This window comes from Anomaloglossus baeobatrachus, chromosome 5 (genome assembly GCF_048569485.1).
Source record: "Anomaloglossus baeobatrachus isolate aAnoBae1 chromosome 5, aAnoBae1.hap1, whole genome shotgun sequence".
Lineage (NCBI taxonomy): Eukaryota > Metazoa > Chordata > Amphibia > Anura > Aromobatidae > Anomaloglossus > Anomaloglossus baeobatrachus.
In genome coordinates, this window is record NC_134357.1 from 413,516,119 (window position 1) to 413,535,282 (window position 19,164).

General features: G+C 52.8%; 1 protein-coding gene across 1 annotated transcript in view; it reads right to left on the reverse strand.

The window, feature by feature from the left end:
- Positions 1-19,164, reverse strand: part of EFTUD2 (elongation factor Tu GTP binding domain containing 2) — a 105,531-nt gene that overhangs the window by 50,959 nt on the left and 35,408 nt on the right. Inside the window, exons 8-11 of the mRNA XM_075350253.1 lie at positions 11,254-11,344; positions 10,953-11,035; positions 10,581-10,747; positions 10,373-10,497 (exon numbers count right to left, since the gene is read on the reverse strand). Coding sequence (XP_075206368.1) covers positions 10,373-10,497; positions 10,581-10,747; positions 10,953-11,035; positions 11,254-11,344 — 466 coding nt within the window. The remainder of the gene's footprint in view (positions 1-10,372; positions 10,498-10,580; positions 10,748-10,952; positions 11,036-11,253; positions 11,345-19,164) is intronic.

Here is a 19,164-nt window from a genome sequence, read left to right on the forward strand (position 1 = left end):
TGGGAAATTGATGATCCAACCTAACCTCTGGAGAGTCTCCAGAACAATGTTCGGACCGTGTTGACATGCCACCCGAGAGGGTGTCTTGACTTAGGAGATCGTCTAAGACAGGGATCACCGAGTGTCCCTGAGAGTGTAGGCCCGCCACCACTGATGCCATGATCTTGGTGAAGCCCCGTAGGGCTGTCGCCAGGCCGAAAGGCAGAGCCACAAGCTGAAAGTGTTCGTCCCGGATGGCGAAACACAAGGCGCGTTGATGCTCTGGTGCAATCGGAACATGGAGATAAGCATCCCAGATGTCGATTGATGCTAGGAAGTCTCCTTGGGATCGAGACGATGACCGAGCGGAGAGATTTCATCCGAAAAAGTCTGGTTCTCACGTGTCTGTTGAGCAGAATAAGGCCCAGAAACTGAACGGAATGATCCGTCCTTTTTTGGTACCCCGAACAAGTTGGAGTAAAGCCGCGACTACGTTCTTGAAGCGGAACGGGGATCACAACTCCATCTGCCGTCAGAGTTCACCGGCTGAAAAAATGCACCGGTTCGCTCGGGGGGCGGAGATGTTCTGAAGAAACGAGTCGGAGGACGAGAGCTAATCTCTATCCTGTAACCGTGAGACAGAATGTCTCTCACCCATCGGTTTTGGACATGTGCCCACCAGGCGTCGCAAAAGCGGGAGAGCCTGCCACCGACCGAGGACGCGGTCTTGGTGAGGCCGAAGTCATGAGGAAGCCGCCTTGGAGGCGGTTCCTCCGGCGGTCTTTGTAAGACGTGACTTAGACCGCCATGCAGAAGAGTTCCTCTGGCCCTCCTCTGACCTGTTGGACATGGAGGAACGGAACTTGGCTGAGTACCGAAAGGACCGAAACCTCGATTGTATTTTTCGTTGCTGAGGTCTGTTTGGTTTGGACTGGGGTAAGGACGAGTCCTTTCCCTTGGACTGTTTAATAATTTCATCCAATTGCCCGTCAAACAAACGGTCGCCAGAAAATGGCAAACCGGTTAAGAACTTCTTGGAAGCAGAGTTTGCCTTCCATTCACGTAGCCACATGGCCCTGCGGGCTGCCACCGAATTGGTGGATGCTACCGCTGTACGGCTCGCAGAGTCCAGGAACGGCGTTCATGGCGTAGGACGAAAAAACCTACGCTTGAGAAGCCAAGGACACAACCTGCGGGGCAAAGGTACGTGCGACCGCATTAATCTCAGCCAGAGAAGCTGAGATAGCTTGGAGTGCCCTCACGGCTGCGAAGGCCGGAGCAAAAGATGCGCCTATGGCTTCATAGATGGATCTCATCATAAGCTTTATTTGCCTGTCAGTGGCATCCATGAGAGATGAACCATCTGCCACTAATACTACGGATCTAGCCGCCAGTCTGGAGACTGGAGGATCCACCTTGTGACACTGAGCCCAACCCTTAACTACGTCAGGGGGGAAAAGGGTAACGTGTGCCATTAAGGCGCTTAGTAAAGCGCTTGTCCGGAAAGTTCTGTGCTTCTGGACAGCCTCTCTGGAGTTAGAGTGATCGAAAAACGCACTCCGTGTACGTTTGGGAAACCTAAACTGGTGTTTCTCCCGCTGTGAAGCCGACTCCTCCATAGGAGAAGATGGGGGAGAGAGGTCTAGCACCTGGTTGATGGACGCTATAAGGAAATTTACTATGGCGTCCCCTTCAGGTGTATCCAGATTGAGAGCAACGTCAGGGTCAGAGCCCTGAGCTGCGACCTCCGCTTCATTCTCCTCAAGCTGAGACCCCGAACAGCGTGATGAAGTCGTGGAAGGTTCCCAGCGAGCCTGCTTAGCCTGTCTGAGGCCGCGGTCCGTGTCGGAGTTCTCACCGTGGGATCTGGGTGTTACCCCAGGAGCCCCTTGTTGTACCGACCCAGAGGGGCCTGGGAGCGATGAACTCACAGCGCCCTGGCCCTGTGTTACCGGTCTGGACTGCAAGCTTCCAGAATCTTAGCAGCCCCTCTGTCCATAGACTGGGCCATGGAATGTGAAAGCGACTCAGAGAGTTGCTCAGTCAAACGTGCAAACTCTGTCCCTGCCATCTGTGCAGTGAAAACCGGTGGAACCACCTGAGCCGAGGGTCCCACCAGTGCCGGAGGCTCCGGCTGAGTGAGTGCCCCAGGGGCCAAGCATTGCACACAATGATAGGTGGAACCTGCCGGCAATATAGCCGCACAAAAGGTACAGGTTGCAAGAAAGCCTGTGCCTTGGCACCCTTACTGTTTGCGGACGACCTGCTGTTGTCACCTCTTAGAGTAATCAGTGAGGGTATATAGCCAAAAGCAAATAGTGCTGCCGAACAGTGAAATCATATACCATATAAATATATATATATATATATACACTTCGGCACCCAAGGGGGGCCAGCACCTGCTTGGGAAACTGGTGCCCCACAGTGCTCAGTGAGGGGGGAGGAGGATACCAAGTATGCTCCAGCCCTCACTGTCGACGTCCAGTCGGCCGTCCCGTCGTTACCCCTGACTGGCAGGCCCGGGAACGGGAATATATGGTACTAGGCCGCAAGAGCCGGGGACTAAAATTAAAAACGCGGCCGGCAAACAGGCGCGGTCGGCGCGGTAGTCCCGGTCTCACAAAGCACACAGCAACCGCTGCGGCGTTTGTAACCCAGGTGCTGCATGCAGCGTCCCAAGGGGGACACAGAGTACCTTATGGATGCAGGGCTCCGTCCCTGATGATGTCCAGTCTCCTGTCCGTCAGAATCCCCCAGGGGCTGCGGATGGAGCCCGGTCCCAGTGCATGGCGACCGGTTAGGAACCCCCTCTCCCAGAGCTGCAGAGCACAATCTGAGATCCTCCACCGGCAGCATCATACTGAGACCCATATAACAATGGCTGCCGGCGTTCCGAGGGGAGGAGGGAGCCGTGGGCGGAACCACAAAAGTGCGGGAATCTTGCCCCATAGTGATCAGTGAGGGGGGAGGAGGACAGCGAAGTGTGCTCCAGCCCTCACTGTCGGCGTCCTACCGACCGTCCCGCCTTTCCCCCTGACTGGCAGGGCCAGGGGCGGGAGTTTAATACACTAGGCCGCAAAAGCCGGGGACTAAAGTAAAAACTGCGTCCGGCAAACAGGCGCGGTAGTCCCGGTCAAAAAACCACACCGCAGTCGCTGCAGCGTCTGAAGGCCAAGGTGCTTCATGCACCGTCCCAAAGGGGACACAGAGTACCTGTAGATGCAGGGCCATGTCCCTGACGATACTCAGTCTCCTGTCCAGCAGATTCCCCCAGGGGCTGCGGAGGGAGCCCGGTCCCAGTGCCTGGATGACCGGTTAGGATCCCACTTCACCCAGAGCCCCTAAGGGATGGGGAAGGAAAACGGCATGTGGCTCCAGCCTGTGTACCCGCAATGTGTACCTCAACCTTAACAGCACCGCCGACTCAGTGGGGTGAGAAGGGAGCATGCCGGGGGCCCTGTTAGGGGCCCTCTTTTCTTCCATCCGATATAATCAGCAGCTGCTACTGACTAAAATGTGGAGCATTGTGTGAATGTCAGCCTCCTTCAACACAAAGCATAAAACTGATGGGCCCGTGATGCACGGGAGGGTGTATAGGCAGAGGGGAGGGGTTACACTTTTTAAAGTGTAATACTTTGTGTGGCCTCCGGAGGCAGTAGCTATACACCCAATTGTCTGGGTCTCCCAATGGAGCGACAAAGAAATGGAGTATAGAGAGCCCTACAAAAAGAGTGGAAACACAACATGGTGTCTGATGGTCCAAAAATATGATTGGTACGGTGCAAACAAACTTCAGTTTTACTTTACAAATGCTAGGAAATCTACACTAATCGGACTACAAACAATGATTTTCTATACAATACCATTAAGAAGTCCTTGAAGAAGCCTAGATGGATTAACCACGACTGTTTATTTTTTTTTTACTATGGACTTAAGAACAAACAGGCAGGTAGTTGCAGATCTAGCCAGCGCCAGCTCAGAGCTGTCACTTGCATAACCGCTGTTTCATATCATCAGAGCAGCTCCTTCTCTTATGGGCTGGTTTGTCAGCGGGAAGGGACTGCCAATGTTTCGCTGATTGACAGCTGGCCCCTTGCATTTAGACAATGGAATGTCAATCAGCATGACAACAGCAAGAATACCCTGTCAATAGTGCAGAGCAAAAGAGAAGCAGCTGCTCTGTTGACGCGACGTCACTGTAAGCTGCAGAATCACCGGCAGGAGTGATCAGTGACTGCTATGAATCAACCGATACCGGCGCTGCACAGAAGAGGCAAGTAAATAGCAACTACTTGCCTCTAAGTTCTTAGGCCCATAGTAAAAAAAAAAAAAGAAGGGAATTTTGTTTACTTGCCGTAAATTCCTTTTCTTCTAGCTCTAATTGGGAGACCCAGACAATTGGGGTGTATAGGCTATGCCTCCGGAGGCCGCACAAAGTATTACACTTAAAAGTGTTAAGCCCCTCCCCTTCTGCCTATACACCCCCCGTGCTCCCACGGGCTCCTCAGTTTTGGTGCAAAAGCAAGAAGGAGGAAAAGATTATAAACTGGTGTAAAGTAGATTCAATCCGAAGGAATATCGGAGAACTGAAACCAAACAACATGAACAACATGTGTACACAAAAAAACAGGGGCGGGTGCTGGGTCTCCCAATTAGAGCTAGAAGAAAAGGAATTTACGGTAAGTAAACAAAATTCCCTTCTTCTTTGTCGCTCTATTGGGAGACCCAGACAATTGGGATGTCCAAAAGCAATCCCTGGGTGGGTAAAATAATACCTCGTAATAGAGCCGTAAAACGGCCTCTTCCTACAGGTGGGCAACCGCCGCCTGAAGGACTCGTCTACCTAGGCTGGCATCCGCCGAAGCATAGGTATGCACCTGATAGTGTTTCGTGAAAGTGTGCAGGCTCGACCAGGTAGCCGCCTGACACACCTGCTGACCCGTAGCCTGGTGCCTCAAAGCCCAGGACGCGCCCCCGGCTCAGGTAGAATGGGCCTAGAGCCCTGAGGGAACCGGCAGCCCGGTAAGCTTCGAGAATTGGTTCCTTGATCCACCGGGCCAGGGTTGATTTGGAAGCCTGTGACCCTTTACGCTGGCCAGCGACAAGGACAAAGAGTGCATCCGAGCGGCGCAGGGGCGCCGTACGAGAAATGTAGAGCCTGAGTGCTCTCACCAGATCTAACCAGTGCAAATCCTTTTCACATTGGTGAACTGGATGATGACAAAAAGAGGGTAAGGAGATATCCTGATTGAGATGAAAGGGGGGTACCACCCTTGGGAGAAATTCCAGAACCGGACGCAGAACCACCTTGTCCTGGTGAACACCAGGAAAGGGGCTTTGCACGACAACATTGCTAGCTCAGACACTCTCCGAAGTGAAGTGACTGCTACTAGGAAAATCACTTTCTGCGAAAGGCGTGAGAAAGAAATATCCCTTATTGGATCGAATGGTGGTTTCTGAAGAACCATCAGCACCCCGTTCAGATCCCAGGGTTCTAACGGCCGCTTGTAAGGATGAACGATGTGACAACCCCCTGCAGGAACGTGCATACCTGTGGAAGTCTGGCTAGGCGCTACTGGAAAAAACACAGAGAGCGCTGAGACTTGTCCCTTAAGGGAGCCGAGCGACAAACCCTTTTCCAGTCCAGATTGAAGGAAGGACAGAAAAATGGGCAAGGCAAAAGGCCAGGGAGAAAAACCCCGAGCAGAGCACCACGACAGGAAATTTTTCCACGTCCTGTGGTAGATCTTGGCGGACGTTGGTTTCCTAACCTGTCTCATAGTGGCAATGACCTCTTGAGATAATCCTGAAGACGCTAGATCTAGGAATCAATGGCCACAGTGTCAGGTTGAGGGCCGCAGAATTCAAATGGAAAAACGGCCCTTGAGACAGCAAGTCTGGTCGGACTGGTAGTGCCCACGTTTGGCCTACCGTGAGATGCCACAGATCCGGGTACCACGACCTCCTCGGCCAGTCTGGAGTGACGAGGATGGCGCGGCGGCAGTCGGCCCTGATCGTGCGTAACACTCTGGGCAACAGTGCCAGCGGAGGAAACACATAAGGGAGTTGAAACTGCGACCAATTCCGAACTAAGGCGTCTGCCGCCATAGCTCTGTGATCGTGAGAGCGTGCCATGACCTTGTTGTTGTGCCGGGACGCCATTAGGTCGACGTCCGGCCTCCCTCAGCGGCAACAGATCTCCTGAAACACGCCCGGGTGAAGAGACCATTCCCCTGCGTCCATGCCCTGGCGACTGAGAAAGTCTGCTTCCCAGATTTCGACGCCCGGGATGTGAACTGCGGAGATGGTGGAGGCCGTGGCTTCCACCCACATCAAAATCCGCCGGACTTCCTGGAAGGCTTGCCGACTGCGTGTTCCGCCTTGGTGGTTGATGTAAGCCACCACTGTGGAGTTGTCCGACTGAATTCGGATCTGCTTGCCTTCCAGCCACTGCTGGAACACTTTTTAGGGCAAGATACACTGCCCTGATCTCCAGAACATTGATCTGAAGCGAGGACTCTTGCTGAGTCCACGTACCCTGAGCCCTGTGGTGGAGAAAGACTGCTCCCCACCCTGACAGACTCGCGTCCGTCGTGACCACCTCCCAGGATGGGGGTAGGAAGGATTTCCCATGCGATAATGAAGTGGGAAGAAAGCCACCCCCTAAGGGAAGCTTTGGTTGCCTGAGAGAGGGAGACGTTCCTGTCGAGGGACGTCGGTTTCCTGTCCTATTTGCGTAGGATGTCCCAATGAAGAGGACGCAGGTGAAACTGCGCGAAAGGAACTGCCTCCATTGCTGCCACCATCTTCCCCAGGAAGTGCATGAGGCCCTTCAAGGGGTGTGCTTGACCTTGAAGGAGAGATTGCACCCCTTTCTGTAGTGAACGCTTGTTGATCAGCGGAAGCTTCACTATCGCCGATAGGGTATGAAACTCCATGCCAAGATATGTCAGCGATTGGGCTGGTGTCAGATTTGACTTTGGAAAATTGATGATCCACCCGAAACTCTGGAGAGCCCCCAGAGAAGCGTCGGGGCTGTGTTGGCATGCCTCTTGAGAGGGTGCCTTGATCAGCAGATCGTCCAAGTAAGGGATCACCGAGTGACCCTGAGAGTGGAGGACCGCAACTACTGTAGCCCTGACCTTGGTGAAAACCCGTGGGGCTGTAGCCAGGCCGAACTGCAGTGCCACGAACTGCAGGTGTTCGTCTCCTATGGTGAAGCGCAAGAAGCGTTGGTGCTTTGGAGCCACCGGTACGTGGAGAAAAGCATCTTTGATATCGATCGATGCAAGGAAATCTTCTGGGGACATTGAGTCGATGACGGAGCGGAGGGTTTCCATCCGGAACCGTCTGGTCTATACGTGTTTGTTGAGCAGTTACGGGTCCAGGACAGGACGGAAAGACCCGTCCTTCTTTGTAACCACAAACAGGTTGGAGAAAAACCCGTGACCCTGTTGCTGAAGAGGAACAGGGACCACCACTCCTTCTGCCCTCAGGGTGCCCAGCGCCTGCAGAAGAGCCTCGGCTCGCTCGGGAGGCGGGGATAACCTGAAGAATCGAGTCGGGGGACGAGAGGCGAACTCTAACTTGTAACCGTGAGACAGAATGTCTCTCGCCCAACGGTCTTTTACCCTTGGCAGCCAGGAGTCGCAAAGGCGGGAAAGCCTGCCACCAACCGAGGATGCGGATTGAGGAGACCGAAAGCCATCAAGAAGCCGCTTTGGTAGCGGCACCTCCGGTGGTCTTTTTGACTTAGACCGCCATGAATCGGAGAGCCCTTGATCTATTCAGAGGCCTTTTGGACGAGGAGAATTGGGACCTGCCCGCGCCCCGAAAGAACCGAAACCTCGACTGCCCCATCCTCTGTTGGGGTATGTTCGGTTTGGGCTGGGGTAAAGATGTATCCTTTCCCTTGTATTGTTTGATGATTTCATCCAAACGTTCGCCAAACAGTCGGTCGCCAGAAATTGGCAAACTGGTTAAACGCTTTTTTGGAAGCAGAATCTGCCTTCCAGTTCCGTAGCCACAAGGCCCTGCGGAGTACCACCGAATTGGCGGAAGCAACCGCCATACGGCTCGCAGAGTCCAGGACAGCATTAATAGCGTAAGACGCAAATGCCGACGTCTGTGTGGCTGCGTCAATTTGCGCTTGACCTGCTGAGATAGCTTGTAGGACCCATACGGCTGCAAATGCTGGTGTAAAAGAAGCGCTGATAGCTTCATAGATGGATTTCAACCAGAGCTCCATCTGCCTGTGAGTGGCATCTTTGATTGATAGACGCTATAAGATCGTTCACTATGGCGTCCCCGTCAGGCGTATCAAGATTGAGAGCGGCCTCAGGATCAGAATCCTGATCAGCTGTCTCCGCTTCATCATCCAGGGATTCCCCCCGCTGAGACCCTGACCAATATGAAGATGTCGAGGGAATTTCCCAGCGAGCTCGCTTAGACGGTCAGGGGCTGGGGTCTGTATCAGAGACCTCACTCTGGGATCTATGAGACACCCCGGGGAGACCTCTGGTCCAACTGAGGTGGGCCAGGGAGCAATGATTCAACAGTGCCCCTGTGCTGAGATACCGGTCTGGATTGCTCAGTGGATCCTGCCGGCAGAGGGGTCGTACATGCGGCGCAGGCAGCATAGTAAGCCTGTGGTTTGGCGCTCCTGCCTTTTATGGGCGCCATGCTGTTGACTTCCCTGAGCAACACAATATATATACAGAATCAACTGTGCACCATACAGTGTAAAGCATATCTTATAAACATATGATTTAAAATTACACTCCTGCACAAATGTGGCTAGCACCACAGATGCTGCATACCCCCCGCATAAAGCGGTTGTGAGGCCACCAGGGTCCCTGCCTGGGTCTGTCAGAATTTGTCCCCCTCTGCAGCATTCAAGGAGCTGACAGGAATGGCTGCCGGCTTCTGAGGAGAGGACAGTGAGGGGGGTGGAGTATGCAAAGCATGCTCCAGCCCTCAGTGCTGCTCATCCTGTGCAGCGTCCTGCCCTTCCCCTGCTTGTCAGGGCTGTGGGCGGGAGGAAGAAAGACTAGGCCGCAAAAGCCGGGGACTCGAGTAACAAACGCGGCCGCCGTAAAAGCGCGGCCGCGCGGAAGTCCCCGGCGCACTACAAGTCCCAGCCGCGCCTCAGTGTCAAAACATGGCGGCGGCGGTCAGCGCGGTAGTCTCCCTACATAAACACACTCAGCGATGCTGAGTGTGTAATGGCACGGCTGCCGGCGTCCTGAGAGAGGAGGAAGCCGTGGGCGTGACCCTTAGAAAGTGCGGGAACTGGTGCCTCACAGTGCAGTGAGGGGAGTGGAGTATGCAAAGCATGCTCCAGCCCTCACTGCAGCTCGTCTGTAAAGCGTCCCGCCCTTCCCCTGCCTGTCAGGGCTGTGGGCGGGAGGAGGAAACACTAGGCCGTACAAGCCGGGGACTCAAGTAATGAGCGCGGCTGCCATAAAAGCGCGGCCGCGCGGAAGTCCCCGGCGCACTACAAGTCCCAGCCGCGCCTCAGTGTTAAAAACATGGCGGCGGCGGTAGTACGGTAGTCCCCCTACATAAACACACTCAGCGACGCTGAGTGTGTAATGGCACATTAACCCGGTCAGCGCCGTGGTCCCCGGTGCACTAGCACACCCAGCAATGCTGGAGTGTTGCTGTGCGCGGTCCCCACAGGGACACAGAGTACCTTCAAGTAGCAGGGCCATGTCCCTGAACGATACCCGGCTCCTATCCAGCAGAGTCTTAGGAGCTGTGGATGGAGCACGGTCTCAGTGCCTGGAGACCGATAGGATCCCACTTCACCCAGAGCCCTGAGGGGGATGGGGAAGGAAAGCAGCATGTGGGCTCCAGCCTCTGTACCCGCAATGGATACCTCAACCTTACAACACCACCGACAAGAGTGGGGTGAGAAGGGAGCATGCTGGGGGCCCTATATGGGCCCACTTTTCTTCCATCCGACATGGTCAGCAGCTGCTGCTGACCAATCTGTGGAGTTGTGCTGTGCGTGTCTGACCTCCTTCGCACAAAGCAAAAAACTGAGGAGCCCGTGGGAGCACGGGGGGTGTATAGGCAGAAGGGGAGGGGCTTAACACTTTTAAGTGTAATACTTTGTGCGGCCTCCGGAGGCATAGCCTATACACCCCAATTGTCTGGGTCTCCCAATAGAGCGACAAAGAAAAATAGTCCTGGAAAACCCCTTCAAATCATATCACTCATTTTATTAAATATGTGAGATTGATAATGAAGAGGCATTCTGATATGCATGTAAATGTACACCCAACACCAAAGGATATATGGGGAGGTGTAAACCAATAGTCACAATTTGAACTATGAAACTTCCAAATAATCCAGCTATCTATCCCATAATACCAAGCCATTAACTTACCATAGGTGTCTGCGTAGATCTTCGCAAATGAGCCCAGTGTGAAGCAGATGCTGTACTGTGAACTAGCAAAGCAGACGTTGCCCAGGAGGGGGGATAAAACCAGGTTCTCGTCTGTAGAATACATGCTGCAGAGAGACAGAGGATCATTACCGCTCTACTAGAAGCCGCATCCTACATCGGTTTACTACTAAACAAACCTCCCCTGTACCTGAGCAAGCCATTAACCTCATCCACAATGTGCCTCAGCTTGTAATAAGCATCTGTGGGGGGCAACTTCAGCTCCAGTATTAAACGGTCTATTTTGTTAATGCAAACAGTAACGGCTAAACGTTCCTGTACGGCGTGTTTGATCAGTCGCTCTGTGTTCAGCATCACCTAGTAGGAAAAAAAACATAGAAGATGATAAAAAGAGAATTCCTAGAAGAGAAGAAAGCAATTAAAGTGACAATTAACATGAGAAAGCAGAGACAAACAATGGCTCTACCAGTATAAACAAGGCTCTGTATGGCCACTTCCACCACCTGGGACCCATTAGCAATATATTTCAGTACAAAGCGAATAGCATAAACCAAAATCTTACCCCCTCAGCTGCATCGATGAACAACACAATGCCATCGGATATCCGAAACCCAGCTGTGACTTCATCAGAGAAGTTCACGTGACCTGCAAAATGATCAGATACACTGAGGTGAAGCTAAAAACATAGAGCATGCATGGCAATCTAAGACAAAGAAAAGGAGAGCACGGGGCATCACATAAACTATATACAGATGGCTTTAACAAGATGATGCTCTAATATAAGATATATCGGAGCCAAGCCAGCTCTCCATCACCACTACCCCAACTAATCAATACAATCTCCTCCAGAGGACCTTCCATACCTGGAGTATCCATTACATTAAACAGATAGGATTTCTCCTTGGTGTCGGGAAGTACGATGGTCACAGGCGTACTTTTCATACCAACGCCTCTCTGGAAGCAGAAAAGAAGAAAAATTTACAAATGGACCAAAAAATTAAGATGTGTGATACTCATTGTAAAATCTCTCTTAGTCTGCATTGGAGGACACACGAACCATGAGGTAGTATGCTGCCATCTGGAAGGCGACATTAACAATACATCTTAAAAAAGTTGGTTCCTCTCCAGTAGACTATACCACACCTGCTATCACCAAGCCTCCTCAATTACTAAGAAAGCAGTAGACGTAAAAGAATTAAAGCATTAAAAGTAGGGATGAGCGAACCTGAAATTCGGTGTTCATACCAAACACAGACTACAAAATACAGAGTTTGGATTCGGAGTTTGGGTGCTTTACATATGAACAACACGCGCATCGCTGTGCTCGGGTATGCTTGGTGCTCAGCCCAGTGTGAGCCACTTGCAGTTTCACACTGGGGCTAACAACAGCATGATCCGATATAGTGTGCACCCCCCCCCTCCCCAAAAAAATCAATGGAAAAACCCCACCACCGGAAGTGATCTGCTTATGGCTGGCTGCATGTGATAGGAGACCCCAACTGCCCAATTAGTGACTTCCATTGGGGCTCAGGTCAAGTTCGGCTCCCAAACCGATCTTAATTTAAAGTTTGGCTGACCCCACTGAACCGAACTTCCCCCATCCAAGACTACAAGAAAGATTTTCAATGAGAAACAAAAATCTTAATTTCTAGGATATCTTAAAGCTGTCCCTGGTTAAGAAGGAAAGAGAAGCTTACACCAAACCAAGGCTAAAGGCCCGTTTACGAGATGTCGTTGGAGTCACGGAATTCGTGATGCACATCCGGCCTTGTTAGCGACGTCGTTGCATGTAACACCTACGAGCGAGTTTTAACGATCAAAAATACTCACCTAATCGTTGATCGTTCACACGTCGTTCATATTCAAAATAAAGGGAATTTTGTTTACTTACCGTAAATTCCTTTTCTTCTAGCTCCTATTGGGAGACCCAGACAATTGGGTGTATAGCTTCTGCCTCTGGAGGCCACACAAAGTATTACACTTTTAAAAAAGTGTAACCCCTCCCCTCTGCCTATACACCCTCCCGTGGATCACGGGCTCCTCAGTTTGGTGCAAAAGCAGGAAGGAAAAAACTTATAAATTGGTCTAGGGTAAATTCAATCCGAAGGATGTTCGGAGAACTGAAGACCATGAACCCAAAGAACAAATCAACATCAACAACATGTGTACACAAAAGAACAACCAGCCCGAAGGGCACAGGGGCGGGTGCTGGGTCTCCCAATAGGAGCTAGAAGAAAAGGAATTTACGGTAAGTAAACAAAGAAGGGAATTTTGTTACTTACCGTAAATTCCTTTTCTTCTAGCTCTTATTGGGAGACCCAGACGATTGGGGTATAGCTACTGCCCTCCGGAGGCCACACAAAGCACTACACTAAAAAGTGCAAGGCCCCTCCCCCTCTGGCTATACCCCCCCGTGGTATCACGGGTTCTCCAGTTTTAGTGCCAAAGCAAGAAGGAGGAAGCCAATAACTGGTTTAAACAAATTAACTCCGAATAACGTCGGAGAACTGAAAAACCGTTCAACATGAACAACATGTGTACCCGCAAACAACCAAGAAATCCCGAAGGACAACAGGGCGGGTGCTGGGTCTCCCAATAAGAGCTAGAAGAAAAGGAATTTACGGTAAGTAACAAAATTCCCTTCTTCTTCAGCGCTCTATTGGGAGACCCAGACGATTGGGACGTCCAAAAGCTGTCCCTGGGTGGGTAAAGAGATACCTCATGTTAGAGCTGCAAAACAGCCCTCCCCTACGGGGATGTCACTGCCGCCTGCAGGACTCTTCTACCTAAGCTGGCATCCGCCGAAGCATAGGTATGCACCTGATAATGTTTGGTGAAAGTGTGCAGACTCGACCAGGTAGCTGCCTGGCACACCTGTTGAGCCGAAGCCTGGTGTCGTAGCGCCCAGGACGCACTCACGGCTCTGGTTGAATGGGCTTTCAGCCCTGAAAGAACCGGAAGCCCTGCAAAACGGTAGGCTTCCAGAATTGGTTCTTTGATCCATCGAGCCAGGGTGGCTTTAGAAGCCTGCAACCTCTTGCGCGTACCAGCGACAAGGGCATCGGAACGGCGTACGGGCGCCGTGCGTGAAATGTAGATTCTGAGTGCTCTCACCAGATCTAGCAAACGTAAATCATTCTCATACCGGTGAACCGGATGAGTGCAAAAGGACGGTAAGGAGATATCCTGATTAAGATGAAACGAGGATACTACCTTAGGGAGAAACTCCGGAATGATGCGCAGCACTACCTTGTCCTGGTGAAACACCAGGAAGGGAGCCCTGGATGACAGAGCTGCCAGCTCAGACACTCGCCGAAGCGATGTGATCGCAACGAGAAACGCCACCTTCTGTGACAGGCGAGAAAAGGAAACTTCCTTCAGAGGCTCGAAAGGCGGCTTCTGGAGAGCAACTAGAACCCTGTTCAGATCCCATGGATCCAACGGCCGCTTGTACGGGGGTACGATATGACAAACCCCCTGCGGGAACGTGCGCACCTTAGAAAGACGTGCTAGACGCTTCTGAAAAAACACGGATAGTGCTGAGACTTGCCCTTTGAGGGAGTCTAGCGACAAGCCCTTTTCTAACTCCTATTGTAGGAAGGAAAGAAAGATAGGCAATGCAAATGGCCAGGGAGACACTCCCTGAGTAGAGCACCAGATTAAGAAAACCTTCCACGTTCTGTGGTAGATCTTAGCAGACGTGGGCTTCCTAGCCTGTCTCATGGTGGCAACGACCCCTTGGGATAATCCTGAAGACGCTAGGATCCAGGACACACAAGCCACACAGTCAGGTTCAGGGCCGCAGAATTCCGATGGAGAAAACGGCCCTTGAGACAGTAAGTCTGGTCGGTCTGGTAGTGACCCCGGTCGGCCGACCGTGAGATGCCACAGATCCGGGTACCACGATCTCCTCGGCCAGTCTGGTGCGACGAGTATGACGCGGCTGCAATCGGATCTGATTTTTTCGCAGTACTCTGGGCAAGAGTGCCAGAGGTGGAAACACATATGTGAGCCGGAACTGCGACCAATCTTGCACTAAGGCGTCTGCCGCCAGAGCTCTGTGATCGCGCGATCGTGCCATAAATGCCGGGACCTTGTTGGTGTGCCGAGACGCCATTAGGACGACGTCCGGCCCCCCCCCAGCGGCAACAGATTTCCTGAAACACGTCCGGGTGAAGGGACCATTCCCCCGCGTCCATGCCCTGGCGACTGAGGAAGCCCGCTTCCCAGTTTTCTACGCCCGGGATGTGAACTGCGGATATGGTGGATGCTGTGTCCTCCACCCACATGAGGATTCGCCGGACTTCCTGGAAGGCTGCTGACTGCGTGTCCCTCCTTGGTGGTTGATGTATGCCACCGCTGTGGAGATGTCCGACTGGATTCGGATCTGCTCCCTTCTAGCCACTTTTGGAAAGCTAATAGGGTAAGATACCCTGCCCCGATTTCCAGCACATCGAACTGAAGGGTGGACTCCTGCTGAGTCCACGTCCCCTGAGCCATGTGGCGGAGACAAACTGCTCCCCACCCTGACAGACTCGTATCTGTCGTGACCACTGCCCAGGATGGTGGCTATGGCAATGAGGTGGGAATAAGCCACTATTGCAGAGAGTCCTCGGCCGTCAGGGAAAGGGAGACTTCCCGTCCAGGGAGGTTGACTGCCCATCCCATTGGCCCCATTGCCGTTGGCGCAGATGAAACTGCGCAAAGAGAACTGCCTCGATGGCTGCCACCATCTTCCTTAGGAAGTGCATGAGGCGCCTTAAGGGGTGCGACTGGCCTTGAAGGAGAGACTGCACCTCTGTCCGCAGTGAACGCTGCTGGTTCAGCGGAAGCTTCACTATGGCTGATAGAGTATGAAACTCCATGCCGAGATACGTTAGTGATTGAGTCGGAGACAGATTTGACCTTGCCAAATTGATGATCCACCCGAAAGTCTGGAGAGTCTCCAGCGTAACATTCAGGCTGCGTTGGCATGCCTCAAGGGAGGTTGCTTTGACGAGTAGATCGTCCAAGTACGGAATCACCGGGTGTCCGTGAGAGTGCAAGACTGCTACCACTGCTGCCATGACCTTGGTGCCCACCCGTGGGGCTGTCGCCAGACTAAATGGCAGAGCTACGAACAGAAGATGTTCGTCTCCTATCACAAAACGTAGAAAACGTTGGTGCTCCGTAGCAATTGGCACGTAGAGATAGGCATCTTTGATGTCTGTTGAGGCAAGGAAGTCTCCTCGAGACATTGAGGCAATGACGGATCGGAGGGATCCCATCCGGAACCGCCTGGCGTTCGCATGCTCGTTGAGCAGTCTCAGAACCAGAACAGGACGGAAGGAACCGTCCATTTTTGGAGCCACAAAGAGATTGGAGTACAAACCCTCGCCCTCGTTCCTGAGGGGGGACAGGGATCACCACTCCTTCTGCTCTTAGAGCGTCCACCGCCTGCAGCAGGGCATCTGCTCGGTGGAGAGGTGGGGCCGTTCTGAAGAATGGAGTCGGAGGACGAGAACAGAACACTGTCCTGTGCACGTGAGCACAATGTCCGTCACCCACCGGTCTGTGACCTGTGGCAGCTAAATGTCGCCAAAGGCGGGGGAGTCTGCCATCAACCGCGGATGCGGAGAGAGAGAGAGAGAGCTGAGAGTCCTGAGGAGACCGCCTTGGTAGCGGTTCCTCCGACTGCCTTCCTTGGGCGAGATTGAGCCCGGCCGGAATCTGAGCCCGTCTGAGGTTTTGTAGCCGTTTTGCACGAGGACAATTGGGACCTGCCGGAGCTTGGGAAGGACCGAAACCTCGACTGTACTTTTAGGACAGCATTAACAGGGTAAGTCGCAGTGCAGACATTGCGGGGTTACGGACGCCTCTGCGGTACAGATGTCCCTGCTCAAGGTCAGCTGCGCAAGAACAGCAGAAAAGGTTAGGTTGCCAATACGGCTGTGGATGCCGGAGCAACCGACACGCCGATAGCCTCCTAGACAGATTTCAACCAGAGTCCATCTGTCTGTGAAAGGCATCTTTAAGTGAAGCCCCATCTCCAGCGCAACTATGGCTCTATATGCAAGCCTGGAGATTGGAGAATCCACCTTTGGACCCTGGGTCCAGCGCTGACCACGTCAGGGGAAAAAAGGGATAACGTGTATCCTAAAAACGTTTGGAGAAGACGCTTATCTGGTAAGCGTGGTGTTTCTGGACTGCTTCTCTGAAGTCAGCGTGGCCAGAAAAATACTCAATATCTGCGTGAGACACTGAAAAGGAACTTCTCCTGTTCGTCTCCTATCTCCACTGGGGGAGCTGAGGGAGAAAGATCCAACCTTCCATTGATGGACGGTATAGGATCATTCCGTATGGCGTTACCACCCGGTGTATCCGGATTGAGAGCGATGTCAGTATCAAAGCCCTGAAGAGCTGCCTTTTGTTCAAGTAGATTGCCCATGGGTGCAAGTCTCTATATTATGACTACTCCGTCCCTGTCCATGGACAGGGTTGACAGGAGGTTTCTTTGGCCACGACTAGTAGAGACCCCGGCAGACGAAGTGCTAGAGACCCCGGCAGACGAAGTGCTACAGGGGAGCATGCACACAATGAGACGGTGTCATGAACAGCATCCCATGTAGTAAAAACAGCACTGAAATCTGTGTTGCTTTTTTGCCGCTGCCGACTAGCTATCTAGAAGTATATAGCCAAGATTGGTGACCGTACATTGCAATGTATAGCATACAAGCATAAAGTACAAATGACCACTGCAGCACAAGCAATACAAGCAGCATAGAAGCCTGTGCCCTGGCACCTCTGCTCTTCTGCTGCTGTATACTAGTCATCTAGGGGAATATAGCCCAGAAGAGTGACCCTACAGTGCAATGTATAGCATACAAGCACAAGTACAAATGAACACTGCAGCACATGCAATACAAGCAGCATAGAAGCCTGTGCCCTGGCACCTCTGCTCTTCTGCTGCTGTAGACTGGTCATCTAGGGGAATATAGCCCAGAAGAGTGACCATACAGTGCAATGTATAGCATACAAGCACAAGTACAAATGCACACTGCAGCCCATGCAATACAAGCAGCATAGAAAAAAACCTGTGCCCCAGCACCCTTGGTTTTCTGCTGCTGTAGTCTAGCCATTCCAGAAGAATATAGCTAATACTAGCGACTGTACAGTGCAATGTATAGCATATCAGCATAAACACAAATGAACACCTCAGTCGTGCAAAAGAAGCAGCTTAGAAAGCCTGTGCTTTAGCACACCTGCTTTCCTGCTGCTGATGTGTCGCTCCCCAAGCGGGCATATAGCGACCTATGGAGTTAAAAACAACACATGTATACACTGCAGTTATATCGTGGTCAGCACTATTGTGCCTCTTACCGCCCGCCTATAAGCGGGTGTATGATCGCCACTGTCCTGCCTTGGTGCCCCGAGCTCTGCAGTAATGGCTGCCGGCTTCTTCCCCAGCTCGTGTGAGTAGGGGCGGGCCGTGGGCGTGCCCCCAAGGCAGAGCGGGAATCCGGCGTCCGACAGAGTGCAGTGAGAGGGCTGGAGCATGTAAAAAGGCTCCAGCCCTCGGCGCTGCTGATTGCTCAGCGCCTGTCCCCTTCCCTGAGTGACAGGGAGGGGGCGGGAACGAAGCGGCACTAGGCCGCAGAAGCCGGGGACTGGAGTTATAAGCGCCGCCGCCGTAAAAGCGCGGTCGGCGCCCAGTCCCCGGCGAACTACAAGTCCCAGCCGCGCCGCCGCTCCCGGAGCGTCCGGCGCGGTAGTTCCCAAAACACAAAGTCACTCAGCAAAGCTGCAGTGACTGTAACCCTTTACTGTCCCCGGCGCACTAGCACACCCAGCAAGTCTGGAGTGTGCTGTGCCTGTGTGTACGGGGACACAGAGTACCTGTAATGGTGCAGGGCCATGTCCCTGAACGGTACTCCAGCTCCGTATCCAGCAGGTTCAAATGGGTCTGTGGATGGAGCCCGGCGTCAGAGCTTTGAGGCCGGCAGGATCCCACTTCCACAGAGCCCCCCAGGGGGATGTGGAAGGAAAGCAGCATGTGGGCTCCAGCCTCCGTACCAGCAATAGGTACCTCAACCTTACAACACCATCCAGGGGTGAGAAGGGAGCATGCTGGGGACACTATATGTGTCCTCTTTTCTTCCATCCGAAATAGTCAGCAGCTACTGCTGACTAAAATCTGTGGAGCTATGCATGGATGTCTGACCTCCTTCGCACACAAAGCTAAAACTGGAGAACCCGTGATACCACGGGGGGGTATAGCCAGAGGGGGAGGGGCCTTGCACTTTTTAGTGTAGTGCTTTGTGTGGCCTCCGGAGGGCAGTAGCTATACCCCAATCGTCTGGGTCTCCCAATAGAGCGCTGAAGAAATTCCCTTTTTCTTTGTCGCTCCATTGGGAGACCCAGACAATTGGGACGTCCAAGAGCAGTCCCTGGGTGGGTAAAGCAATACCTCAATAAAAAGAGCCGAAAACGGCCCCCTCTTACAGGTGGGCAACCGCCGCCTGGAGGACTCGCCTACCTAGACTGGCGTCTGCCGAAGCATAGGTATGCACTTGATAGTGCTTCGTGAAAGCGTGCAGACTAGACCACGTAGCTGCCTGACACACCTGCTGAGCCGTCGTCCGGTGCCGCAATGCCCAGGACGCACCTACGGCTCTGGTAGAATGGGCTTTCAACCCTGAAGGGAGTGGAAGCCCAGAAGTACGGTAGGCCTCGAGAATCGGTTCCTTGATCCACCGAGCCAAGGTTGACTTGGAGGCCTGAGATCCCTTACGCTG